Here is a 27573-nt window from a genome sequence, read left to right as displayed (position 1 = left end):
TGAGGCTGCACTGCCCACAGAGCTCTCCTGCCTTTATTCAAATGGGGGCAGGTGGGCAGGCCTGGCTCTGAGCCACAGATAGGTTAGAGAAGGCAACGCTCTTCCCTCTCTGGAGACCAATGCAGGATTTGTGCTGCAGGCAGCCCCCCAGCGCTGGGGGAGATTCAGGAATGAGTGTGAGGGGGTAAAAGCGAGGTACCAGAATCCTGGTTCTAGTTCTGCTCATGATGTGCTGTGTGATCTTTTTGCTTCCTCTCCATGAAGAGAGGAGAATGTGACTTCCCTGCTCTGTGCGAGTGGTGGGGAGGAGGGTAACTGGAGAGTTGCAGGGAGTAACTTAGGGCAGGTGCACAGAGCACTGATACCCATACGGAGGCTCCCACACTGACAGGAAGTCAGGTGAGTGGGCTCCCCCTGTCCCATGTGAGAAGGGGGAAGATGCATATCTTCCTGTAGGGTGCAGTCACACAGCTACACTGGCTTCCCTGGACCAGTCCATGTGATACCGGTGCAGAGGTGCCTAGATTCTGTGGCACTAGGCACATTACAATGAGACAGGCAGAGCAATATCTTTGTGTGGCAGGAGGGAGCAGCATATTCCAGCCTGCATTCTAGCCAGGTTTCAGCCTCCAGCCTGCGAGCTGGCTATTATGGGTCGCTAGGTAACATGGAGGGTGAAGAGAATGTTTGAGCCCTGTAGGCTTTGTGTTTTGGTGCCTGTTTTGCTATGCCTCTCAGGTCACTTTAGGAACTGAGTAATAGTGCTTCTGGGCAGAGGTACCCCATGGGCACTGTGTGCATCGTGATCTGGTATGACTCTACCTATTCACAATGAGGTGGGTGTCAAATCCCTGTAAAGTCCAATACAGGCCCATGCTCTGGCCCCTGCTGGAGTACAGCATCACAGCCCTGGAATACGTTTCCTCTTGCTGGCCATGTGGGGACTGGGAATCCCAGCAGCTGTGTAAGCAAGTGTAGATGCACATGAAGATGGGACTGGCTAGGACATGCTCATGAACCTTGCTCAGTTCTCTAGAGACCTAGGCAGGTGAGTCATCCCAGACACAAGTGTTAATGCAGTTCTTGGATGCATAAACAAGGGACTCTTGATTAGGACCAGAGGTTATTTGACCTCTGTATTTGGCACTGTTGCAACCACTGCTGGAATACTGCGTCCAGTTCTGGTGTCCATAGTTCAAGAAGGATGTTGATAAATTAGGGTTCAGATAAGAGCCATGAGAATGATTAAAGGATTAGAAAACCTGCCTTATAGTGATGGTCTTAAGGAGTTATTACTATCTGTAAGTGCCTACATGGGGAACAAATGTTTAACAACGGGCTCTTCAATCTAGCGAAAAAAGGTCTAACATGATCCATTGGCTGGAAGCCGAAGCTAGACAAATTCAGACTGGAAATAAGGTGTACATTTTTAACAGTGAGAGTAATTGGAACAACTTATTATGGGGTCATGGTGGAGGGCATGTTTCTCTAACAGATCTGCTCTAGGAATGATTCTGGGGCACTTCTCTGGCCTTTGTCATACAGGGGGGCAGACTAGATGATCACAGTGGGCCCATCTGGCCTTGCAGTCTATGAAACTGAGGTGTTTATGGCCTTATGCTTCCCCCAGCCCTGACCATGCCCATCTGGAGGCCTCAGCCCCTGGCAGAGCACTGTCATGGCTGGAGTAGAGAGCAGTACGTCTCCCAGCAACCGCCAGCAGCATGGTTAGTGTGACTGCCTCCCCATAGACCCTCGGGGCTTCCAGCTGACCTTGCTCTCTGTTAGGTGCACTGCATGGATGATGTCTGTGGCCTCCTGCCCTTCCTAAACCCAGAGATTCCTGACCAGTTCTACCGCCTGTGGCTCTCCCTCTTCCTCCACGCTGGGTAAGTCTCACTGCAAAAACAAACCAGTGTCTGACACTGTTATGGGAGGGAGGGGGGGAGAGGTGTCGGTGTCTGGGTATGGTACTCATTGGTTTCCTGCAGGGGTTGGGGAGTGGTTATCCCTGCTTGGTTGTGTTACAGGCAGTGCTCAGCAGGGGGCCAGTATCCTCTGCACCTCAAATAAGTTACAAATATTTCATGTCCTTGGCCCAGGTGCTCGCTGGGGCCATGGACTGAAGTGCATGCAGGAGGCAGGCCAGAGGGCAGGGATTACAGAGCAGGACTGCGCAGGACTTTAGTAGCTGCTGCCTCAGCTCTGGTGTTCTCCTGATTTGGTAGGATCCTGCACTGCCTGGTTTCAGTCTGTTTCCAGATGACCATCCTGCGAGACCTGGAAAAGCTGGCAGGCTGGCATCGCATCTCCATCATCTATCTGCTCAGTGGCATTACTGGGAACCTGGCCAGTGCAATATTCTTGCCCTACAGAGCGGAGGTAGGTCTCTGGCAGGCGAGCAGGCCCAGTTACCTGCTGAGAGCACTGAATTCTACATCGCCCAGCCCTGGCACAGCCCAGACTGGGGACCCCAGATTGGTCCAGCTCCTCCTTTGTGGACACCACTTGGATGAGGAGCGGGATGACAGCTCCTGGCGCTTCAGCCTCCACTGCCACTTTTGTCATGGGCCATCTCTGCATCTCCTTGGCCTGTGAGGCAGAGGGCAGCACTATTGACCAGTGACCGATCCTCTGAGTGTCTCGCCCTTTCAGGACATGGCCCCAAGAAACAGGAGTGAGGCCGGGCCCTGCCTACAGTTCTGAGGAGGCAGTGAGATGCCCAGCATGATAAGGAGCCCATCCTGAGTTAGCGTAGTGCAGGGGCCCAGGCCCCTGACAGACCTGAGACTGAGAGCTCCATAGCTAATGTCCAAGAGCTGTTGCACCACCGCTGTAGCGCTTGAGTGAAGACGCTCCTATGCTGATGGGAAAGCTTCTCCATCTCCCCGAGAGGCAGTAGCTTTGTTGATGGGAGAATCTCCCGGTGACATAGTACTGTCTACGCTGGGGGTTTGGTCGGTGTAACTAGGTCCCTCAGGGGTGTGGATTTTTCATATCCTTGAGCGATATAGTTAGACTGATATGGGTCTGTATTGTAGAACTGGCCTTAAACAGAATCCCAGCAATGGGAGTTGCTGCTGCCACCACCTAGGGGCTCTGTCTCCAGAACTACCCAGCTAGGCATGGCCCTCTCTTTACCCCTGAAAATGAGCTTGAGCATGTTTGTACTGCAGGTAGGAGCAATATACCTGCACTCTTCCACAAATGGTCACTGCCTTAAAAGGCTTTGAGTGTTCTCATGGCAAGGAAAAAGGGGCAAACAACTAAAACAGCCTGTCATGGCAGGAGAAGCACATAAAACATTACACCCACACCTTCCTCCACCCCTGCCTCCCTGCTCCCATCTTGTATCCAGCAGCTGAAGTCGTATTGTGCTCCCAGCTGATGTCCTGATGCATTTTAGAAGAATGGTAGAGCCTAGAACAGAGATACTCAGACTGAGGCTCGCAAGCAGCAAGTGGTTCTTTTGTGTGTTTCCTGGGGCTCTTTGCAGCACATGACATTAAAACACTGGTTAATAACTTAGATTGGGTAATAATTAAAATCACACAATCAGGATGTTTTACTATGTTAACGAACTGTAGTTGATAATAATATACTTGGTCTGTCATTCTGCTGTGAGAATATATAGCACTATAATAAATGAAACAATGAATTCACACTACTGTGGCTCTTTTGGGTAATGCTGATAGCTAATTTGGCTCCTGAACCACAAAGGTCTGAGTATCACTGGCCTAGAGGATACCTTCTATTCCTCACCACTGGATACTAGTATCTAGCTTGGGCTGTTTAGCATGCTTGTTGCTTGAATGCTACCATACAAGAGCTTGGGCTGACTCAAACTGGCAGAAGGCCTGATGCAGATACTTTCCCCCCCCCCCCCCCCAAAGTAGAAAATGGCTCCCCTGGTAGCTGTTGACTCAGAATGAGGCAGCTCCTCAGTGTCACTGACATGGAGCATTCCAGTGGCTGGTAGCAAGACAGAGACCTCTGTGAAGCTGAGACCCGGCAGGAGCAATCAATAGCAGGTTTGGTTTGGTCTGTCTCACTGTAACCTGTGTCATCCTTCTCCTGCAGGTGGGCCCTGCAGGATCCCAGTTTGGAATCCTGGCCTGTCTCTTTGTGGAACTTTTCCAGAGCTGGCAGATCTTGGCACGGCCATGGAGGGCCTTCTTCAAGCTGTTGGCAGTGGTGCTCTTCCTCTTTGCCTTTGGCCTCCTGCCTTGGATTGATAACTTTGCCCACATTTCGGGATTCATCAGTGGCCTCTTCTTGTCCTTTGCCTTCCTGCCCTACATTAGCTTTGGGAAATTCGATTTATATCGGAAGCGATGCCAGATTATAGTGTTCCAGCTCATCTTCATTGGACTCTTCTCAGGACTGGTGATTCTGTTCTATTTCTATCCGATCAAGTGTGAATGGTGTGAGTTCCTCACATGTATTCCATTCACAGACAAGTTCTGTGAGAAATATGATCTAGACGCACAGCTTCATTGAAAGGCAAAGACTGGCTTCTCGAGCAGGTCCTGGAGTTGGATTGTCTTTGCAGCTGCTGGGCCAGTTCCACATGGACAAAACTTCTCATCCTGTGACACATCTAACCCTGACCATGGTTAATTTAAACTGTTTTGTCAGCACTTGGCAGACCTATTTTGCCTTATCTCAGAAGATCTGCACATTTTCTGAAAACAGAACAATTGTGCCTTGTTCAATTTATTGAACCTTTTCTGCTGCCATATTTTTATTACAGTACTTTAATACTACATTTTTAACCAGATTTGTTTACTACTGCTAAGGTGGTGATTAAATGGAAAGGTAGCGTTTTAGCTACTGTTAACTATTCTGCACAGTCTATGGCTACATTTGTTTGAATGTGCTTAGGATAAAGCAATCTCAGGCACCTACTGGCCACATCCTTTCCCTCGGGCTGCAACGTTAGGTTCCATGTCTTAGGGTTTCACAGTCCCAGCAGGATGATTCGACTTTACTGTTTTGTAGTAGTTGCCATAATGAATTCTCTATGGTAGTTTACAGGCTCACCATTTTGTAGGCTAAACCTTGAGCCTTTGTGACAGTAGGACAAGCCTTACATGCCCCACCTGGTGATGGCTTTTTATGTGAAATCAGTGTCATCATCAGCTGCTTGTTGCTAGACTCACCCGTACTCATGGTGAACCATGTCTGTTTGCTCCCTTCACCTTAATTGCCCTGTATCAACTTGCTTGCAGTACAAAACCCAGGATTTCTGCCAATCTGACCCCAAATATGGTGATCAGTTAGACACTGAGCATGTGGGCAAGACCCACCAGCCAGACACTTGGGAAAGAATTCTCTGTGGTAACTCAGAGCCTGTCCCATCACTAGCCCTGGGCATTTCTATTTTTTTGTTAGGTTGGCACAACTGATTAAAAAGGGACCTATTCAGTCCTAAAGCTCTTTTACTGTCCTGTTTCTCTCTAGTTCCTATCTGTATCTTATGAACGTCTGTCCTCTCCTCTTTACTAGGCTATGGAGCAAAGGTCCTCAAACTGTGGGGCTTAAATGACTGTTTGGGGGGGAGGGGGGATGACAGCTGGGGCTCAGGCCAACCCTATGGGGAGTGGCATCCAGCTGCCGGCCCTGTGCCCAGGGCTCCACCCCCCCAGCTCAGGGGAAACAGAGGTAAGAGGGGGTATGATCCTGATAAGTTTGGGGGGCCACTGCTATAGAGCATCCCTGTTCCTCCCCTAAGGGATGTCTCTCTCTGAACCTGTTGGCTATCCCCCCAGCCCTTAGTTTAACAACTCCTCTACAACCTTTTTAATTTTACATACCAGCAGTCTGGTTCCATTGTGGTTTCGTTGGAGCCCATCCTTCTTGTGTAGGCTCCTCCTTTCCCAAAAGATTCCCCAGTTCCTAATAAATCTAAAACCCTCCTCCCTACACTATGGTCTCATCTGCACACTGAGCCCCTGCAGTTCTAACTGGCCCTGCATGTGGAATTGGAAGCACTTCAGAGAATGCTACCATAGATATCCTGGACTTCAGAGGTTTTCTAGCAAGGTGGTACAGCTGGGTGGGAACCTTCACAGAGAATTCTTCCAAAATGTTTAAATTCTCATAGTTGATGGGGTAGTGATTCAGTTGCTGTAGGAACAGGATGAATATTGACCAGTATAGGTCCTGATCCTATACACCTTCTACTCCTCCTTCAAACCCATCACACCATCTTTATTAAATGTATTTAAACACACATAGGCTGCCATTTTGCAACATGGAGCTGCTGCCTCATCTTGTTTTATAGGTGCCAGTTCCTTGTTTCGAGACCATCACATCCTGCCTATCTCACTAAGGGAGCAAGCACAAACGCCTTGGTTTTTCATACAGGCCAGTCCTCTGACTACATGCGTGCTCTCTAGCTGCTGCTGGTCTGATTCTCATCTTCTGGGCTCAAGGCCTCATGCCACTATTTATGGCTTCTTAGAGGCAATGCTCTATGCTTTCACCATATTCATTTTTTAAGCTAGCAGTAACTCAAGATCAATACCACCTCTGTGGTCTGGACTGCTTCAGTGTCTGTTTCCTCATGACCAAAGTCCGATCAAGACAGCTGCCTAAATTATTAGGCTTAGTCCTTTATTTGTGGTTGTGCCCATGGTGGCATCAAGTTCCGGCAGACAGAACTTCAGAGGGCTCTGAAAAGCATCAAAATGCACCATTTGTCCTTCATAGCCAGGGCACAGGAAAAGCAAACACCACATTCAAACACTAACCTATAAGAGAATTTTCATTGCCTCCTCCATTTGCTCTTCTTTGAAATGCCACAAGTTTCTCTTCTGGAAAGATGCTGAATCTGCAGGCTGGTCCTGCTGCAGTAACAGCCTTGAGTTAGTCCTTTTCAGGCAGAGGGAATGCTGTGCCTGGAGCTGTAATCAAAGAGTTAGAAATTAAAATATTGCTTCTGCCTCCATGATTTCCACAGGCCAGCTGGGCACACTCAGAGTGGTGTATGTTGCTGTGTTTTATTTATAGTTACAGGATGCTTGATTGTTCTAGGGTATCAGGCACAATGTTTCCTACATCAATTACTAGGAGCTTGGCATTTAAACCAAAACAAATTTTTGTAACTTGGTAACTAAAGTTAGGCACCTAGATGAGCAGCCTGGTGGTGCAATGCTGCTGCTTCCTTTGGCATTTGGAAAACCAGTTTACTTTATTAGATGCAGGAATATGGATTTAGGTGCCTAACTTTAATCAACCAAGACTGACACTTTTGGCCACCCTAGTTTAAATGCCAGCCAGACACTGGAATTGTTTAGTAAGCACACACCATACACTTGTTACATTGTTGAAAATACTCATACTGTCAAAGCATTTTAACTATGTTAATGAAGATTTACGGTTGCCCAGCGGTGCACTGTGCCATTACAGAACATTTAGTTCTACAAGTGACACTGCATATTCCCACTTATGGGTACTATGCCACCTTGTGTGCCTTTACTAACACCACTGCCCCTCAGTCTCCCCGAGGTACTGAAGGAGGCAGAATGCCCTCCCCACCTCAGTTCCTTCCACTTGTGTGCCTGGAAGGACATGAACTCTGGTCTCCTCAGAGCTGGAGTCTTGTTTCCTCCCAAAAAAATCAGTGTTCCCTCATAGTGTGTAGTTAGGGTTTCTCTCTGGTTCCGGGCTATGGTGGAACCGAAAAAGTAAAGGAAGCTGGGGTTTAAAAGATGTGCTTGCTGCCGAGCAGTATTCCCAGTATCAGACACCCATGTACAGTACAGTACCTCTTTGCTTAACGTTGTAGTTATGTTCCTGAAAATGTGACTAAGTGAAATAAGTGAATCCAATTTCCCCATAAGAATTAATGTAAATGGGGGGTGGGGTTAGGTTCCAGGGAAATTTTTTTCACTAGACAAGACATTTATATATATATATATATATATATATATATATATATACACACACACACACACCACACAGAGTATAAGTTTTAAACAAACAATTTAATACTGTACACAACAATAATGATTGTGAAGCTTGGTTGAGGTGGTGGAATCAGAAAGTGGGATATTTCCCAGGGAATGGCTTACTGCTAAATGATGAACTAGTACTCTGCTGAGCCCTAAAGGGTTAACATGTTGTTAAAGTAGCCTCACACTCTACAAGGCAGAACAAATGGAGGGCGAGGAGACAGCATGGCAGACCCCCGTGTGAGAGAGAGATGTGCATTGCCTCCTTTTAAGTAAGTTGAGAGCAGCTGCTGTGAGCAAGCTCCCTCTGCCCCCCCCACCCCCTTCTCTATGGAGATGGGGTAAGTGGGGGGCAGGGGAGAGGGGGACACCCTGACAGTCTGCCCCCCCCCCCAGCAAGCAGGAGACCCCCAGGAGCAGCTCCAAGGCAGAGGGCAGGAGCAGCACATGGCGGGGGAGGTGGGGGGTGGGTGGAGGGACAGCTGAACTGCCAGCAATTGATAGTCTGCTGCACGATTACTGCACAAGGAATTTAGGGGAGCGGGGAGCTGATAGTGGGGCTGCCCGTCTATCCTGGTTCCAAGCCCCCCACCAGCTAGCTCCAATGGGCTGCTCTTTCTGCAAGCAGTGGACAAAGCAGGCAGCTGCCAAACTGAGTTATAAGGGAACAGTGCACAACTTTAAACGAGCATGTTCTCTAATTGAACAACATTAACCAGGACGACTTCAAGTGAGGAGTTACTGTACCTGAAGTGTCTGGGAGAAGGCCACTTGCTTTTTGGTATCTGATCTGTCAGACCTTCACTCCCAGCGCCCACAAGTACGGATTTGTCTGCAACGTCCTCTGCTTAAGGAAGCCCTTGAGGCTAGACCTTTGGATCTGTTCAGACTTTGGTTTCAAGGTCTGAAAGAGTCAGCCTCTGCCCCAGTTGCCTCCATTAGTTCTGGTTGACTGAAGAATTTCGAAGGTGCCTAAATTTTCTCCCTTATGATTCTGTCAGTGCTTCTGTGCACCCAGAAAGCAAAGGTCTCTGAGGACAATCCCTTGTTCATGGAGGGATCATAGAAAAATTAGTATAATTACATCTTTGGAATCCCAGTTTTTCATCCAAGCTCTAACCATCAAACTGGGTTTTCAAAAATAGCATTTGGGATGGGTCCTGACACTTCTAAAAGCTGCTGTCCGGTGGTGGGCTGGCCCCTCAGTAGCTATGCCAGAGCACAGCCCTAAGAATCAAAGGTAGGCAAAAGGGCAGAGTGCCCAGCTTGAAACCCCCCCGCCCGCCCCCCAACTTTCTGGCACTGCTCTGACACCACCTCCCTTCCTCTCTCACTACTCCCACCCTCCTGTCTCTGCCCCCCAAAAGTTTTAAGAATCTGAAAGTGTTAGAAGCAGCTCATGTTAGGTGGGCAGTGTATCAGGATTCCCTTGACTAAATGGCCCAGCCACTTGCTTTTCTTTGATCACACTCAGTCCCATTGTACAGGAAAAGGGTGGTGGGGCCTGCATCAGGATTTCATTATCCTTATTGCTTACTAGAGTCTTTCATCTGCCCTGTATTTAATTAACACTAATTTCCTTGACAATACTTCTAAACTAAAACCGAGGCTGCATGTGGATTTTAGAGCACTTGACAATATTGCTCTTCAACCAGAAATTTTGGTCTCAGGGCCAAACTTTCAAAAGGATCCCTGCAGAATGCAGGTAGAGAGCAACTAGTGTGTACAACATGCATTCTCTGACAGCTGCCAAGGGAAGGGCTCACTCTCAGTACATGGGTGCAGCTCAGGTTCAATTTCCACAGCATGACCCCTTGAGCCACCCAGTTACTATCACAACACTCTGCCTGCAAACTCTCTGGTTTCAGCAGAGCCCTAGGATTGCTGCCCTTATGCATTTTACTCTTTCGGCCAACCCATGCTGGAGTAGGGTACTTTACTCAGTAACTTTTTCAATACCGATTCCCCAAATGGGTAGGGGATACAACCGGGGGAGCAACGCCAGTTTGGGTGATATAAAAGTGTTTGTTCCTGGGCATATAACAGCAGAATTCTCTCCAAGTACTGCATCAAAAATCAGGATGAGGTCTGCTTTATAAAGAAGCAAGTCTGAGCCCCGAGTATGGGCAAAAAAACAAAAAAACAAAAAAAAAAAAAAACACCAGATGATTTTTGTAAACAGCTGATATTTAGGGAGGAGATACTTTCCTCAGATGACCCCAAATTTGGACCACTAACCCTACTCTGAATGCACCAGTCTCCACGAGGCACAGAAATTTCTAACAATTCAAGTCGCCCTGTGGATTTTAGAATATTTAGGTGTGTTTTAAATAGTAGGTGACTCTTGACCTTAACTGAACTAGAACTGCTGTTCTACTATAATCTTGTGGCTCAGAATTAAAGATATCTGGGAAATGCGTCAAGAATTTTTTTAACTATATCAACATTAACCAAATGCATGAACTCCATTGACAGTGGGTGATTTATTAAATACCTGAACCAGTTGTTTCCACTGCTTTCAACATGTAGGTTGATTTAGTTGTGTTCTTGCTATGTGGTTTATATAAGCACTGAATTAATCATTAACTATAAATTAAAGTGCTACTTTAGAGAACAGTATTTATTAGCTGTAAAATACTATTGGGGGGAGGTAACTAATCCCATTGATATCAGTAACAGCTGCAGTGCCTAACAATGAAACATGTCTGCCCACTTGGTCTCACTCCAGCCTATGTGACTGAGACCTGGAAATGTAGTAGGACAAGCCAAGCGGCTGAATGTGATTGGGATACAGCAACAACTCTGAGCACTCCAGGAGCTGAGAGTTGCAGCGCTGGCCTCCATGAGCACAAGCACTATGGTCCTGGATTAATGAAGATATAGGCTTACAGAATGTGTGCAGGAAGCTTTAGGACATACCTTACAGGTCACTTTCGAAGCTTCTTTATAAAGCAGACCTCATCGCGATTTCTGATGCCGTACCTGCATAGAGAGTTGTGCTGTTATATGCCCAGGAACAAACCTTTATATGCCCCCAGCCCACACACTCCTCCTCACCTGACAGCGTCCATGCTTTAAAGGAGAGACACGGCCACCATGTTATTGGCAGGACACGTGACTAACATCTATCACATGCACCTCATTCTCTCTCATCCTGTCCCCAGTGGGAGAATCATGCATGCATGGCAGTGTTGGTGGAGAGGGGGCTGGAGGGTTGTTTTTTTTTTTTTTGTAGCGAAGGTATTTCTTGCACCCACCAATCTGTACACAGTAGGAGACAAGCCTTTTCCCTTCAGTCTGTGCACGGAGGTTGCCAATTTTCTTTGTCCAATCTGATTGGCTCCAGTGTGCCCAGTGCCAGAGTGTGCGTAATAGCTAGAGAATGCAGCAGGTGCTGGCGCTGCTCCCTTCTCCTCATGTTACTGAGTGTGTGTAGAGCTGGGATGGTTTGTAAACTTCTTTACTTAGATCCCCAGTGACATACCACTGAGCAGGGCCAGAGCCTGTTTTCCACTCTCATCCTTGGTATGCTTGCTGCCTTCTACTCTTCACTCCCTCTTCCTGTGGGATCATAACTCCCATCCTACCTCTCCCTTCAGCCTCTCAACCAGTGGCACATCTCCCTCCCCCATCCCAGGGTTCTGTCCTTGCTCTGCTCCCTGTCCTCATCTTATCCTAGATGCCTCACTGCCCGTTAAATCACAACAGAAAAAGAGACTGACTTACCCCGGTCCCAGCTAATTTCTGCCCTCCCAGCCCCATCACCACCACACATGCACACTGCTCCCTGAGGAAAAATAACCCCCCTGCCTCTTTTTCCCTTGGTCTGTTGGCATCTATGGTGTTGTCAGGCTAATTTAAACTGAGGCCCCTCAGGGCAGAGTGTGTGTCATATTTATCTGGGAAGCACCATGCATAGCTGTGGTTGGTGCTCTGGAAACAGCAATAGCCTGGGAAATGCAGAACCTACTCTCGGTAACTGCGAATCAGGGAAATAGCTTTTTCACCAGGAGAAAGGACTCATGGCTGCTCTGTTGAACTTCAAGGTTTGCTGACTTTGAAACATCAAGTCAACATATTGTATTGTTATACACACTATGAGGACAGCCCAGAGAATGAGAAACAGGGACTGAGACGGGGGGAGGGGAGGGGTGTCCTTTAATAATAATTATAAATGTTGGATCTAGATCTGTCAGTGGTGTATCATAAGTGGGGCAGAATCTTTCACCCTGCATAGCGGAGCTGACCAACCTATGGAGAGAGGGCTTTCTAAGAGAACCCTCTATTAATAGTCACCAAATCACTTCCACTGAGGTTCATTAAGAGACCAAGCCAGAGAAGTAGCCTTAATGGTTCTAGCCTGCTTTTGTGGGAATAGTCTGAACAAGAGGGAACCCAAATGGGAAACCCAAAGACACAGGAGGTTCTGGGCCGGCTAGAGGAATAGAAGTGGCTTCCGTTTTGTTCCTGTAACTGAAGAGGAAAGCCTGTCTAACTGAGCATATAGAAAATCATAAGACTAGATGAGACTCAGTACGTGTGTTGGCTGTTTATTGTTAGAAAATCTCCCTTTCTCTCATTGCTTTGTTGCAGTGGTTAGCTAAAAACATTGTTTTAAGGAGGCTGTTGGTCAATCTCACTGGTCACAGATTCCCCCAGGGAGAAAACACGTGCCTGACCCCAGGTCAGGGAGAGACGTGCAGCTAGTTCACTCACATGACACCAACCCTGGGAGCACTCCATGAGGCAATGCAGTCACACTTCTCAAGCTTTCTATTGGAAAATCTAACCAGAATCAAAGGGACAAGACCAGCCCCTGCACGCATAAACGTTTTACAGACATGCAATCTGACAACTTCGATCAAGCCAGGCCTCTTTCTAGTCCCAACAAGCTCAGTGAAGATAGAAAAATCCTGCTACTTACTCTCGCAGCTTCTTTTTGTCATCTGTCATTTTCTCTCCAGCAAAGGTTAAGTGATACGTTCTCCATATGTAGGTCCTGTAAAGGCAAAATTCTGTAACTTAACAGAGGGCAGCAGGAACAGCAGCAACCCACAAAGGATCAGAGAATAAGGATGACAGCACAGAGGGGACAGCAATGAACATGACTCAGTGAGCGCAAGTGCTGCTCCCTGAGGTACCCGAAATATAAAAGGAGTGAAATCCTGCTCTGTATGTGGCCTGCCCTTCCACCGCTCTGTTCCCAGCTATCACAGGTCAGTCCAGAGTGGAGTGACTGAGCAGCTAGGGCCTTCAGGCTCTTAGTGCCCCACATGTGCTTTACAAGGGACTCCACCTGCAGTTGTGTCTCTTGGGTTGATTACACAAATGAAGGCCAGGATTTACGCGCCTCAGAGACAAAAGAAAATGAACATGATTGTGTGGGTGGCTGCTTTACACTCCTCTTGTTGTAGGAGAAACGGTAGTATCAAGGTGCATCAGATTGCCCATAGCACCCTCTTTCCCCTGGGGAGCCCCCAACTCACCAGCTAATGTGCTGTATGCCCCCTTCCCGCTCCTGCTTCAGCTGAACATATCGCTGGATGGCTTTCTTCAGGTCCAGGACACTGGCATTCTGTACCACTACTACAGCTAAAAGGGAAAAGGCTGTCACCTGGCAATAGCCCCAGAGATGCAGTCCAAAGGGAGGCAGAGTTCCAACTCCCAGACCCCGCCTTCAGCTGTTGGAAGCTGCACTTTAAGTGGAGTTGCTTTGTGCTATTTGTGGAGAATAAAGAGCAACACTAGGACTGGCTTTCCTTAATGCTCCAATCCAAAAGCCTGTGCCACAACTGCACAGAGCTGGGAACTGGATGATACAAAGCCAGCTTGGCAGCTGGTGAGAAGTGAGGTAGGGATGAGTCTGCCTGGCTGTATCACACAGGAGTTTTTTACTTTATTGCATCACAGCATTTTAGGCCCCTGTGCGTCGGACTCAGAAAATGGTTTGGGCTGCATGGGCCTGGTGAGAAGGCACTAAGCTACAGCACTCTGATACCCTGCTGGCAGTATTCAGAGCCCTGCATGACAAGGAGTTTACTAATCTAGCACCTTTCACAATATCACCATGGTAGGGTGCCATGTGGCGGGGTTTGCCCAACCTCAGACACAGCACCTGCTGGATTGGCTTACTAGCTGGCTCAATACTTAAGTGTTCTGGATTGAATTTCCTAGAACTCCTCAACCTTCTGATCCCATTCAAAACCCAGCCCCTGCAGACAGCCTTCTTTCACCAAGCACGGAATTCCTCCCCAGAGCCCATCAATGCCACCCCTACACTGGCTAGGGAAGGTCACCTCACAGTGAGCTAAGTGGTGGGGTAGGCACTAGATCAAGTGGCAAAAGAAGATATGGGAACTGAACCTTGGTCTCTGTGTCCTTCCCAGATCCAACCCCACCTCAGCCTGGCTTCAGTAGGAGGCTGCACACATGTCCAGTGCCACTTAACTGCGAGCAACTACCCCAGCTAGATCTACCACTCTCCCCCCGCTCCAGCTTCTGACTGACCAATGCTCCAGAGCTCTAAGATGTGCCTGAGATTTTCAAGGGAGATGATTCAGCACGGTCCCTGCATGTGTGCCATTTAACATGACAAATACATGTCATGCATACATGCAAATACATGGGAGCAGACCCACTTCTCCTGGCTTGTAGCTCCTCCCTTCACTTTAGGTCAAAGATCTGGCCAGTGATCTGTGGCAGGCCATCAGTGTGATCTTAGATATGTCTACTCTGCAATAAAAGACCCATAGCACGGGCATCTGTGGAGGCACCCTCACACAAGAAGGGTGGGTCTCAGAGCCCATGCTCCAGTTTGAGCCTGAACATCTATGCTGCAATTTTTAGCCTCACAGCCTGAGCCATGCAAGCCAGAGGCAACTGACCTGGACTCAGACTCAGTGCTGTGAACTTTTTATTGCAGTGTAGACCTACCCAGAGAGACTCCTAACACAACCCCGACAGTCAGCATAGGGTGCCGTGGGTGGGGCGAGAAGCATGTCAGGGACTTACGCATAACTTCTTCATCCGCCTTGCACACCCGCACAGTCATGGCTTGGCCATACTCCAGCGCAATCTGAGAATTGATTTCCTCCACAGTAACCTGTCCAGAAAGTTAAAGACAGATGAACCACCAGGTGTACCTTGCTCCACACAGCCCTGTTAGCACTCTGAGTGGTGTGACTCAAAGCATCTGATACCTGCAGCCATGGGGCTCTGCCCCCTTGCCCGCCTCCTCCCCATCCCAGGGCTCTGCCCCCCCCATACCCTGCCCCCAATCCACACCCCTAGCACCTCCACAGCCCTGCCTCCTCACCCCCATTTCTCTCGGGCTTTTTCTCCCCCACCCACTCCCTTTCTCGAGGGCTCTGCCCCCCCCCCATGACTGCCCATGCCCTGAACCCACCTGCACCCCCAAGTTCCTCCAGCGCCCTGCTCCGCCCTACACCAAACCACCCATTCTGCAGGGCTCTGCACCCCCCATTGCCGAATTTCTAGGGCCCTGCGCACCCCACAACCCGCACCCAACCACCCCCATTCTCCAGGGCCCTGACCCCGGCAGTCACGTGGGCTCGGGACACGCCCCCCAGCTTCTGTCCGGCTCGCCCCAGAGCGGGGTGTGTGTGGGAGGGGGCGGGGGGGGGGCAGTGCAGTGACGCGGCACAATGCCGGTGAGGGCGGGGCTGGGCGCTGCTAGGACGACGGGGCTCCGCGCGGGGGGCGAGCGGCACCTGCACGGGGAGGTCGCAGAGCAGCGGGTCCTGCACGAGGCGGGCCAGCCCCTCCTGGAACAGCTCGAGCACTTCGGCGTGCGCCAGCTCCTCCTCCTCGGGGCCCGGCTCCGCCATCAGCCCGCCGCGCGCGGCTCGCCAGGAGGGCGGGGCCTGAGCGCGGGCGGGGCTTCCCGTGACCCGGAGAAAAGAAGAGGCGGGCTGCGACGTAACCCGGAAGCGGAAATGCTGCTGTTCTGCCCGGCTTGCGGGAACGTGCTGGTGGCTGAAGAAGGCGCGAGATGCCACCGCTTCGCCTGCACCACGTGTCCCTACGTGCGCAACGTCACGCGCAAGGTAACCCCCCCTGCTGGTGGCAGCGTCCAGTGCTGCTGCCGCCTCCCCTGGCGAGGCCTGTGCTTCGGTGGGCGGGGACTGCCAGGCCCTAAAGCCTGGCTCCTGGGGCAGAGCAACCAATCAGAGCCTGGGGGCGTGGCCTGAGTGGTCTGCTGGGGGCGGGGCGGCGCTGGTCGCTGCGGGGCGGGGCCAAGCCTGAGGGGTCAGCTGGGGGCGGAGTTAGTCGTTGCGGGGCGCGGCCGTTGTGGGCGGGGCTCATGCCATGGACGGAGGTACCTCCCACCCAGGCTGCCTGGGTGAAAACTGGGTTGGGGCTGGCTGGAGCCTCACGGCCTGTGTGCCCCACAGGTGAGCAGCCGGAAGTACCCGAAGCTGAAGGAGGTGGATGACGTGCTGGGTGGCGCTGCGGCGTGGGAGAACGTGGACTCCACGGCAGGTGAGCATTGCCCTTGGGGCTCGGCTGAGGATGCCTGGTTGGCTCCCCCACTGCTGGGGACATTGGGCGCTCCTGGCATGGCGGGAAGCCGAGCCAGAGCATGAGGGACAAGCTGAGTCAGGGAACAGCTCCTGGCAAGCTGGCTCCCAGCTTCCCTCCAGTACAAGAACAGTCTATCTAGCCCAGGATCCTGATGGTGGCCAATGCCAGGTGCTTCAGAGGGCATGGACAGAACAGGGCAGTTATCAAGTGATCCATTCCCTGTCATCCAGTCCCAGCTTCTGGCCATCAGAGTTATGAGCAGGCCCTTTCAGAGGTCCAGAGAGGCGTGGGACACTTCCAGGTTTTGAGGCCCCTAGCCATAATAAATATGACGACACATGAAAACAAAATAAGGCACCAAAAAAAGAGTTTCAGAGGGAGCTCACAGATGATATACAAATTACGAAAATGAGTCAGGCAAAAGTGGAGAAAAAGGTGGAAAGGAGGAATGAGGACTCTAGAAAAAAGTAAATCACAATTTAAAAAATACAATGCAAGCTAACTACAAAATGTAACTGCTGTTACAGCAGGAGATATACCTATCTCATAGAACTGGAAGGGATCTTGAAAGGTCATTGAGTCCAGTCACCTGCCTTCACAACAGGACCAAGTACCATCTCTGACAGATTTTTGCCCCAGATCCCTAAATGGCCCCCCAAGGATTGAGCTCACAACCCCAGATTTAGCAGGCCAATGCTCAAACCACTGAGCTGAAACATGTAGCCAACCATATTTGAAATGTTCTGCTGTAAATAAGTAGCTTGTCTACGCTTGAAATCTTCTACTGTAAACATGTACACAAATGGTGAAAAGACTTAAAATACCAAGTAAGAACACAAAATGAAACAGTCAGGTTATTATCCTCATCACTGAATCAAAACTCAAGCACGCAAGATATGATATAACAGGCTGAACTGAAGACAAAGGGATGACATATATATATATATAGTAAACACAGACACGATACAGACAGAGGGATAATGTCCAAAAATTTCAAACGTGCATCCTCACAAAACTCACTGTACAAGATTGTCCTCACGAATGTTCACCTTGAATCTGGGCCTATAGACTACGAAAGCCTATGATGATGGCCAAGCTACCAAGCTAGGGCTCAACCAACCAACCAGTCGCCTCTTTTAGCTACCGTATGAAGATAATAATGAGGAATTCTCACACATTAATAATTCCTTAGTCAACTAGATGTAAAACTATAAAGACACTAAAATGTAACAATTCTATACCTTTCAACATGCTCTTGATCCAGCACCAGCCACTAGTAGTGGTTTGTTTATATAATCAGCTGATCTGAGAGGACACGGTCATCACGGTCTAATCTTGTGCCATCAGAACCCATATATTAATATTTATGAATATTTTTAACTTTTAATATGACAAATCTATATCAGTTAACAAAAAAAGATGTCTTTTACCAAATCACATCTCTTATTTACTTAAATTTGCAGCTCTAAGATGAGAGTATGTGTCACATTTTGGTCTGATAGGGATGCGCATAAAAACAAATTGTGAAACTTATCAAATGCCAAAAAAATTAACAAGTGTCTAAATTTGAGGTCCCCTTTGAGCTTGAGGTCCAGGCCAAATGGCCCTCCTGCCCCCCCTCCCCATTGGCCCTGGTTATGAGAAGGAGTAAATAACACTTCCTTATTCACTTTCTCCTCATCAGTAATGATTTTCTAGATCTTTATCATATCCCCTCTTAGTTATTCTTTTCCAGTTTTTCCAAAATTGCACACTGTATTCAAGGTGTGGGTGTACCATGGATTTATATAGTGGTATTATATTTTGTCTTAGTGTCTATCCCTTTCCTAATGGTTCCTAATGTTCTGTTTGCTTTTTTGACTGCCTCTGCACATTGAGTGGATGATTTCAGAGAACTATCCACAATGACTCCAAGATCTCTTTCTTGAGTAGTAACAGCTAATTTAGACCCCATCATTTTGTATGTATAGTGCCCCCCATATCTTAGAAACCAGGTAGTCCTCAACATGTTAAATCTGTTGGCATTAGGGAGTGTTCTCAAGGACAGTGGCCAGAGTTACTGATCTACCCTTGAAGGCCCTCTTAAGTTCTCCCATCATGTAAAAAGTGAGCCACTGGACATTTTGAAATAGCTCTTGAATAGATTGTGGAAGGCTGAATTCTAGCCCTTCAGATAGAGCAGCTCTAGAAGTGAGCTCCCGTGGCAGAACGAAGAAGTGCTTTGCTAGCCCTGGGATCTGTACTCACTGTAGTTCTTCTGGTTTCTTTTGCAGAGCCGTGTCCCAAGTGTGAGCATCCTCGTGCCTACTTCATGCAGATTCAGACCAGATCAGCTGATGAGCCCATGACCACCTTCTATAAGTGTTGTAATACCCAGTGTGGCCACAGGTGGAGGGACTAATTTTTGCTTCAGATTTAATTTCTTCAGTATCGTTTTTGCTGTTTGTTTGAAAATTTCCCGGCTTGGTTGTATGAAAGATGGTAACATGGAAATAAGTGTCCCTGGTTCCAGCTGTTGCATGATGTTAAATTAACACTGGCTGCTGCTAGTGCAGGCTTTCACCATAATCTGATGGTCCAGGGGCTGAAGGTTATGTATATACTGCACATTTTCCTGCTAGCAAACATTGTTAGAACAAAGAACTGCCTCTGTTTAGAGATTATATGCAAAAATATATTTATTCAGCAGTTCCCACTGCAATGCTGCTCTTTTATAGGGATGCATTAAGTTATCGTTTATTACTAACCTCAGCTGTGATCTAAGATTGCAGGTTAAAATTGGCAGGAATGGTCAGTATCTAGATGGGAAACAGACAAATAAAATGTTTACGTTGTACTATTGCTTCAGCGGGTGATGCTTCCCCTGGATCAGTACTGAACTCACAGGACTGGGGCCCTGTTGTACTATGCTCTGTACAGAAAGCTGACAAAGCCTGTCCCCTTGCCCTAGATTGCTTATGAATGAAAGAAAAAAAAAAAAAAAAAAAAAAAAAGACAGGTGAAAGATGAGGGAAAAGAGATGCAGCATACAAGGAGCATGATCAGAGTGATGGAGAGGAATTGTCATTTTAGTTTTGTGTTTCAATATTTAACTCCTGTCCCTGGATGGTATGGGGCCAGTGTGTGAGTGGAGGTGGCTTCCATCTCATAAGGCCTAAAATCAAGGTCCTGACTGCTGGACTCTAAGGATATCACAGTGCTTTTTTCAGGCTTATTTTAAACAGAGGCCTTGTCTATGTTCAAAGTTGCACTGGTTTAACTAACGGTGTGTTTAAAAAACCTTCAGCAACTAGTGAAACCAGTGCAAATCCCTGTGTTGATACACAGTAGGATTTAAACCTAACTTATATTGATGTATTTTGATTCCTTAGGGAGTTAATATAAGCCAGCTTTAAGTCAAATTAAGAGTGTCCTTCTGTAGTTTTACTAAACTGGCTTTTCAACTTCTTTAAAGTTAAATCAGTGCCATTTCAATATAGACAGATGTTCTCCTTTTAATATTTATTCAGTGTCAAGTAACCAGGTGACTTTTCACTAGAAAGAACTGCAGTGTAATGTAATTTTTCCCAGTGCTGTGTTACTCTAAAATTTAGATGCCAATTAAGTTAGCCTACGATAGTGCTTTTAAATTAACAAAAGGGTAACAGGGTTGTGGCCCGCCCTAAAGGAATTGCCAGAGTGTTACCTGCAGAGGGCTCCCCAGAGCAAGCTAGTCTTGCTAACCCCTGAAAGGACACGGATACAGCCTTCCGCTCAAGGATGGGCACACAAGCAGAAATTCTTTGAAAACAAAATAATTATTTATTTTACAGAAATAGAAGTTACAGTGGGTTTAATAAGGCAAAAAAAAATACATAGGATTTAATAAAACACAATAGAATTACATTTAAGAATTGTACAATAAAGCGGCGTGAAAAAATAAAAAGACAGACTATATAGGATATCTAAGACATACAGGAAATACAGTAGTTTCAATGTAACATGCATATAGGGATCCCATATACACAAATGAAAAACCATTACCATATTCACAGATTTAAACATTTATTTAGCATCAACATTAACACTTAATACTAAACATTTAAAATTTAACATCCTGCAAATGCTGGCCAAATGGTTGCAGGACGGATAGGGGAGATCTCACTCAAGACACAGGCATCCGGCTTTATTTACAGACAGACCTATACATTCTTAAATGATAAGTAGAAAAGAAGATCAGACTTACACTAAGGGCTGGTCCACACTGGGGCGGGGGATCAACCTAGGAAACGCAACTTCAGCTACGAGAAGTCGACGTTTCCTAGATCGAACTAAGTTTACTTACTGCGGGTCCACCCGGCACAGGCAAGCTCCCCCGTCGACAGCGCTTCCTCCTCTCGGCGAGCAGGAGTTCCGCAGTCGACGCGGGAGAGCTTCTGGGATTGATTTATTGCGGCCAGATGAGACGTGATAAATCGATCCCAGAAGATCGATCTCTACCCACCGAATCGGGCAGGTAGTGTGGACCTACCCTTATATTGAAAATTCCCTTTGTACCGTCTTAGGTCCTTCTGATCTGTCTTAGTTTTAGGGAGTGTAGTCTCTACAGTTGTGGTCTCTCTTCGAGCTGGGGGGTAATGGCGGTTGCTGCTGCTGGCCATTACTGCTGGCACGGTAGCTGCTAGCAGGCAGTTGTTTGTTGCCAAGGCAACCTTAGAATTCTGCTGATGATCTTTGAAGCTTCTTGATCTTCCGAGGTAGTGCTGTCTTCCTTTGATGTCTTGCCACTCTTGCTCTTCTTAGGTCTGCTGTCGAACCCACTAATGTCTAACTCACTACAGTCTCAGCCTGCTGGCTGTCTGCCTCACATACTGGTTGCTCGCTCAAAGTCAACTCATTAACATATTTTTTCTGGCTCAGCCAATCTGCTTCCAGATATTAGCATATTTCTTCTTCCTGTCTAGATCCGTTCCTTTTTATTAGCATATTTTTACTTCCTGACTTGCTCCTTCCCCTCTTACATTATCCTATTTTTAGATAACTAAGCTCCTCCCCGATGTCATCTTGGATTCTAGACCTTTCTAAGCTCCTCCCTCTGATGCCATCTTGTTTGCTAGAACTTTCCACTACCTAAATTTGAACTGCATTATCCCCATCTCTGCCATTTTGGTCAGCCGTGTTGGATTTTCTAAATTTAAACTATCATTAGTTTCTACTTATTTAGAACCTTAATCTTAAAACTAATTAATATTTTATGCAAGCCAAAGTTTCCTGATACTGTCATCACCTTAATTATATCAATTGGGAAAAGTGAATTTGATGGTGTTTTTAAACTCCCTCCAAAGTTTTTCTGCAAGCCTTTATTAAGGTGCTGCAAGGTATTTCAGAACATTCAGAACAAAAATCTCTTGTTACAGCTGTGCTCTGAAAAAACATATACAGCCGTGAAAGAAGAGCTGCAAGGGGCACCCCACTTTGGGGCTTCTGTCCTTGGAGCTTCCCTTTCACACTCAACTAGGTTTGAAAGTGGCACCTATGAGAGTGAGGTTATACCTGACCAGTAACCAGTTGGTACATTCTACAAGTAGCACATTTAAGATGCTGCTGTAGGAAATGATTTTGGGAAAGCAGCATACAAATTCCATATTCATCGTTCAGTGATCTCGCATCAAATGGGGCCAATTTACAAGTACAAAGAATTGTTTTAATTGCTAGCTCTGCACATTCACACTGGCATTAGTACATCTGTGCTTTTTCCATTTCATGGATGATCCATAAAGACTTTGTAATCAACTTGGGTTATAGTTCTGTTACATGAGGTAGAATAACACTTAACTCCCTCTCCCAGAGCTGAGCTAGCTCTTCAGGATTTGGAGGAGTAAAATGTAGGAAGAATTTACTTCGGCAGCAATCTGCTGAGAATCCTCATCGGTTTGCCACGTGCAATGTCATGGCTAGGGCCCTACCAAATGCACGGTCCAATTTGGTCAATTTCACGGGCAGAGGAATTAAAAAATCATAAATTCCATGATTTCAGCTATTTAAATCTGAAATTTCACAGTGTTGTAATTGTAGGGGTCCTGAACCAAAAAGGAGTTGGGGGGGGGGGGTTTACAAGGTTATTGTAGAGGGGGTTGAGGTACTGCTACCCTTACTTCTGTGCTACTGCTGGCAGGGCGCTGCCTTCCGAGCTGGGTGCCTGGCCAACAGCCACCGCTTTCTGGCTTCCCAGCTCGGAAGGCAGCGCAGAAGTAAGGGTGGCAATACCGTGACCCCCCCCTACAATTTCCTTTTGGGTCAGGACCCCCAATTTGAGAAATGCTGGTCTCCCCCAAGACATCCGTATAGTATCGGGTAAAAGCACACAAAAGACCAGATTTCATGGTCCTTGACGCGTTTTTCATGGCTGTGAATTTGGTAGGGCCCTAGTCATGGAGAAGCAGCACTCTCACAGGTTTGCTTCCTCTGCCCAGCCATGCTCCAAATTCAGAGAAGCCCAACCACGTGGAGCTCAGAGAGGACAGCTGTGTCGACTCAACTCTCTGCCTTCAGAGAGATTTCATGTCAAAGGAGCAAAAAAAATAGTGGATAAAAAGGCCAAGTGAGAGCTGCGAGATCGTTTAAGCTGCGTCAGGTAGGATCTGTGGTATGTATTTAGACGGAATATATGAGCCAAAGCTGTTAACATAACCCAATCACTATCCAACATTAAACAATTTTAAATAAGGTTTGGTATACAGAGACCTTAGCCTGTTTCGTGCCATGCCAAACATACCATTAAAAATCCTTTTAATGTTTTATAAGATACGGGAAAAATGGTTACAGCATTTGCTATGTAAAGTATTGAATAAGGTTTTTGTTTTAACAACATTCCTTATTCCCTTTTCCTTTAGCTGGAAAGAATTTTTAGAAGGAAAAAATATTTGTTTGACACCATCTAAGAGACTGCCAATGATGGTAATAACTGTCTTTTTTGGGGAAAAGATTAGTAGTTAGTAGAGATGGGCTGGAGCTGTCATTGTTGCTGTTGATGTTAAAGTCTGATCCTGTTTCCTAAAAGGGAGAGAAAAAGAACAGCAAAGACAGAAAATGCAGCGTCTGTATCTGGTGCTGATTCTCACTTGCAGCCTCACTGCTGGAAGAACATAGGCATGGCACACGGTTTGATCAGCCACTCTGAGACCTGGCAAAGTCATACCAACATCAGACAGTTCAGGGCATTGCTTTTTGCTACTCTCTGTCACAGGCTTACAGCAGTGTTGCAAAATATGTAGTCTTGACCAGCTAAGCAAGACAGAAGGAAAACGGAGAGAGAGAGAGGAAGAGAACAGAAAAGGATACATGGGGTGAGACAAAGTGGTAGTGGGGATTTAGCTGGACGTGGTAGGTAGGGATGGTCATCTGGCTCCCTGGACATCTTTCAGGATTGGGACAAAGGGGCTCTGCAGTCCCAGGAGATGATGGGGGTGGCAGCCACGAGAGTGAAGCTCACTCCTGGAGCCTTTTTCTCCCAAAGTCTCTTTCTTTAAGGACCCCAAAATTGAGTGATGGGCGGAATGGCTCATCCTCTCATTTTGTCCAGCAGTTAGGCCTAATTCCTGATGCCAATTTTGGTTCACTGATTGCTGATCCCATCCATTTCTTGTTTATCAGGCATGATGTTAATTCAGTCCTTGAGTTATATCAGTAGGCCTCTCTGTTTGGACTAATTCATTCTTTCTGTCTCCTTTGTGCACTTCTTTCCATCACCATAACATGATATTTTATAACCTTTCACTCACTCGTCACAGTTGTATTCACAATTAGGGGAAGTTTACAGGTCCATTTATTACAACAGATCCCTATAGTGAGCTTGGACAAAACACTTGACAAAGGCTGCAGGCACGAATCTGTTCCTAGCGGAGGAACTTGCAGGACTTTGATAAGGTAACCTGGTTGGCAGAGTTAAACACGGCCAGTCCAAGTCAAAGGCAGGGATGGCTGAAATCAGGAGTGTGCTGGAAGCAAGGTGGATGCCATCTGCTGGGCTACTGGGGGATTTGCTGCTGTGATGGTTGAGCCAATAAGTTTATATTACACTCAAAACTCAGTTAAAACATTATAAAGGTTGCAAAGTTGAGCACTCAGAAGTTAGGAAATGCCAGAATTAAGGTGGTTTGTGCAGCCTTCATTTGGTCCTTGTGTGCCTATGCCTTATGATGGTCTGTAATTAGGTGAGCATATATTATGTTTTCCACAGGGCCCCTGTCTCATTCCAGGCACAGACTGGATGTGCTCTGGGGATGAATCAGGGTTGCAAAGTGAAGGAGTCTTAGAATGGTGCTCTTTGCTATCACAGGCAGCAGGAGAAGCTGACTGACCAGAGGGCACCTATGCCATAGGCTCAGCAGGTTTTGATGAAGTGCTAGGTCCCCAGATCCAGGGTGTTGGGGAATCAGGGCGCAGTACCCAGCCTGTCTGACTCACGAAAGACTCCCCCTCCCCCCCCAGCTTGAACCAAAACCAATCAGAAGACTTACAAAAAGCAATGAAAAGGCAGTGGGAGACACACCTAAACCCTTGGGATAAGGGTGACAGGATTAAGGCAACTCCCCTAGGCTCATTTGCATCGAAGATGGGACAAGGAGGCATCTCTATTATCATACAGCCTGGAGAACAGAGATTCCAAGGCAAGAATTGCATGGAACTCTGGGACCGGAAAGCAGGGAAGCACTGCATGATGGGGGATCTCTGCTCCAGATGTTAATGAACCCACGCCTGTACACACCCAGCTTGGTAGTTATCAGACTAATTCTAGTAATAAAGCCTTTATTGGTATCCAAAATAGTGAAGCTCCCTAATTGCATTGTGAGCTCCCTCCAAGGAACACTGCCCATAGCCAGAAATGATCAGCTCCCATTGGCTAGCATGAACAAAACAACTTTGGTGTACTCCCTTGAGCCATCAGTTTACTCACAAACAAATCTATTGTCTCTCTTGAACCATTGTTGTTTCTCTACAAAAACCATTGGGAGTTCATCTTTTCCTGATTGATTGTGCTGGGGGCTTTGCCTGTCTCCAGCACTCCAGACCTCAGCTACCACCACCACCTGAGACCCCTGATCAATTCAAGGTTCACAGCATGGTGAGAACCCAGCTCTAGGTATAGCCTGACCCTGACTTGCGTGATCCGTTATAGTTTTCTAAACCTGACTTTTATAATCAAATTTGTTAGATTTAATATTGTAACTGTTTTGTTTGTTTGACTCCCCTTGTATGGTTATTACCTGGCAATAAATAACTTTCATGGTTAAGCTGGTTGCTTCTCTCCCTCGCTCTCTTGTGGGTGTTTTTGGCTTCCTCATTCGCTCTGCAGCAATGCTTCTCATATCTAAGCTAAAAGATCCCTGCAGTGGCCAAAAATCCTGTGGGGCTTGCTCGTCAAGTGGGTTACTACCAGAACAATTGTAATGTGAAAGTGGGGACAGGGATGTGCTGACCTGGGACATGTGAGGGTGGCAGATTCAAAGTGCTGCTCAACCCAGCCTGCTCAGATGTACTCTATTCCGGTGTGATGCCCATTGCATACGAGGATGACAGCTTGGAGGTGCTGCTCGACCCAGCCTAGTGAGTCCAGGGACATATAAGAGGTCAGCTTGGGAGTGCTGATTAACCTGGTCCTCTCAGGTGGGGTGTTTTTGTGTGTGTGTGTGTGTGTCTCTCTCTTTGTGATTCTGGGGCTGGAAGAACCCAGCCCTGAAGAACCTAGGTCCTGCAGGATAACTCCATTGGGAGGGAACTTGAAGTAGAGCTCCGTATAAGAACACAAATAGTACATTGATAGAAGTACAGGAAACACCCCCCCACCCCGAGAAACCCTTATAAAGGAGCATACTCCAAAGTAACGGGCAAAGCTGGTAACAAGGGTAGCCAGAGCATTGGCTGAGTGAGTCTTAGAAATGGCAGGCACTTCTCAGAAAAGAACACTCCAACGAAAGAATATTAGAGCACCTCCGGCATGTTGAATGTGTTTTGAAAAAAAAAAAACCTGCATCCTGAACACTTGAGTTAAATGCATTTCTCCAAAGACACATAACATGCCCATCATTTACAGGCATAGCTGCCTCACAAGCTGGAAAGTTTTAAAGCCTGGAGATGCTCTGTCATAAGGACGGTGCCCTGACAATGAAGTAACTAATTACACAATCACCTACCATTGCCTCATTCAGTGCACCAAGATGGTGTTTTCTCCCTGTTGTTCAATGTGTGTCTCCTGCCTTAGTTACTGCACACGATTCAAACCTGCTCTGAAGACAGAATTATTAACTCCCTGAGTAACTGAGTGCTTCACCAATATTAATGAATTTATTTTCAGACCACCCTGCAAGGTGAGGGGATGGAATTATCCCAATTTTGCAGATAATGAACTGAGGTACAGAAGTGAAGATAAAATTTTGGATACCCAATTTATGACACCCTACAACCTGATTTTTCAGAGTACTTAGCATTCTGTGACACATATGTTCAAAGCACGGTTCCCATCAACTTCAGTCACAACTATGAGTGCTCAGCCCTTTGGCAAATCAGGACCCAGCATCTCATGTCAGATACCCAGAAAGGGAGGAACACACAGTTGGTGACCAGCTCTAAAGAGTTTGGTTTAAGTGATTTGCTAAGTATCAGACAGGTACTCTATGGCACAGGGAGGGACAGACTCCATTCCTCCAGGGCAGAATTAACCTGGCTTAATCATGAGGCCATCCTGTCTCTTCCTGAAGTTCCCTGTTTTTCTTTAAATATGTGCTGCTGTAATTAAGGTTGCACAGACATCCTTAATTCTGGTAGTTTCAATGACTTTGCAACATTAGTAACATTCTCTTACCACAGATTGTATAATATTCTAGATTTAAAAAAAAGCAAACTGAAAAAACAGATTCCATCATGTGGCATTATCTTGACACCTCCATGGGTCATCAGCAAGGCTGGAATTTTTAGATCCACGTACAGACCTCTGCCAATTGAGCTAATCGAGGAATGGATAGCAGTGGTAGGTCATCATCCTCTACCTGGACCAGCACTAGAGGGAGATGGGACACTGCCAATGAGTTTCATA

At 47.1% G+C, this 27573-nt stretch overlaps 3 protein-coding genes across 8 annotated transcripts in view; 2 read left to right on the top strand and 1 right to left on the bottom strand.

The window, feature by feature from the left end:
* Positions 1-5439, top strand: part of RHBDF1 (rhomboid 5 homolog 1) — a 96536-nt gene extending 91097 nt beyond the window's left edge. For all 5 annotated transcript variants that reach the window (XM_034783924.1, XM_034783925.1, XM_034783923.1 and 2 more), the window contains 3 exons: positions 1789-1889; positions 2229-2382; positions 4081-5439. In XM_034783924.1, coding sequence (XP_034639815.1) covers positions 1789-1889; positions 2229-2382; positions 4081-4500 — 675 coding nt within the window. In that variant the 3' untranslated portion in view covers positions 4501-5439. The remainder of the gene's footprint in view (positions 1-1788; positions 1890-2228; positions 2383-4080) is intronic.
* Positions 5440-6192: 753 nt separating this feature from the next.
* SNRNP25 (small nuclear ribonucleoprotein U11/U12 subunit 25) lies at positions 6193-15829 on the bottom strand. Of its 2 annotated transcripts, XM_034783930.1 has the most exons (6): positions 15689-15829; positions 14970-15060; positions 13445-13550; positions 12883-12957; positions 10878-10940; positions 6193-6908 (listed from the first exon to the last, which is right to left on the bottom strand). In XM_034783930.1, exons 1-5 carry the CDS (start codon positions 15803-15805, stop codon positions 10886-10888), a joined length of 444 nt encoding a protein of 147 aa, XP_034639821.1. In that variant the 5' UTR covers positions 15806-15829; the 3' UTR covers positions 6193-6908; positions 10878-10885. The 2 variants fall into 2 exon arrangements, with proteins under 2 accessions (XP_034639821.1, XP_034639822.1); XM_034783931.1 differs by lacking the exon at positions 10878-10940.
* Positions 15830-15879: 50 nt separating this feature from the next.
* On the top strand, positions 15880-20353 carry POLR3K (RNA polymerase III subunit K). The gene is made up of 3 exons (XM_034783928.1): positions 15880-16024; positions 16373-16460; positions 18776-20353. The coding sequence occupies exons 1-3, from the start codon at positions 15914-15916 to the stop codon at positions 18901-18903; spliced, it is 327 nt and encodes a 108-aa protein (XP_034639819.1). The 5' UTR covers positions 15880-15913; the 3' UTR covers positions 18904-20353.
* The last annotated feature ends 7220 nt before the right edge of the window (positions 20354-27573 follow it).

The sequence above is a fragment of the Trachemys scripta genome, chromosome 10 (assembly GCF_013100865.1).
Source record: "Trachemys scripta elegans isolate TJP31775 chromosome 10, CAS_Tse_1.0, whole genome shotgun sequence".
NCBI lineage: Eukaryota > Metazoa > Chordata > Testudines > Emydidae > Trachemys > Trachemys scripta.
Note: the sequence above shows the minus strand (reverse complement) of the source record. Positions and strands in the feature narration are given on the sequence as shown.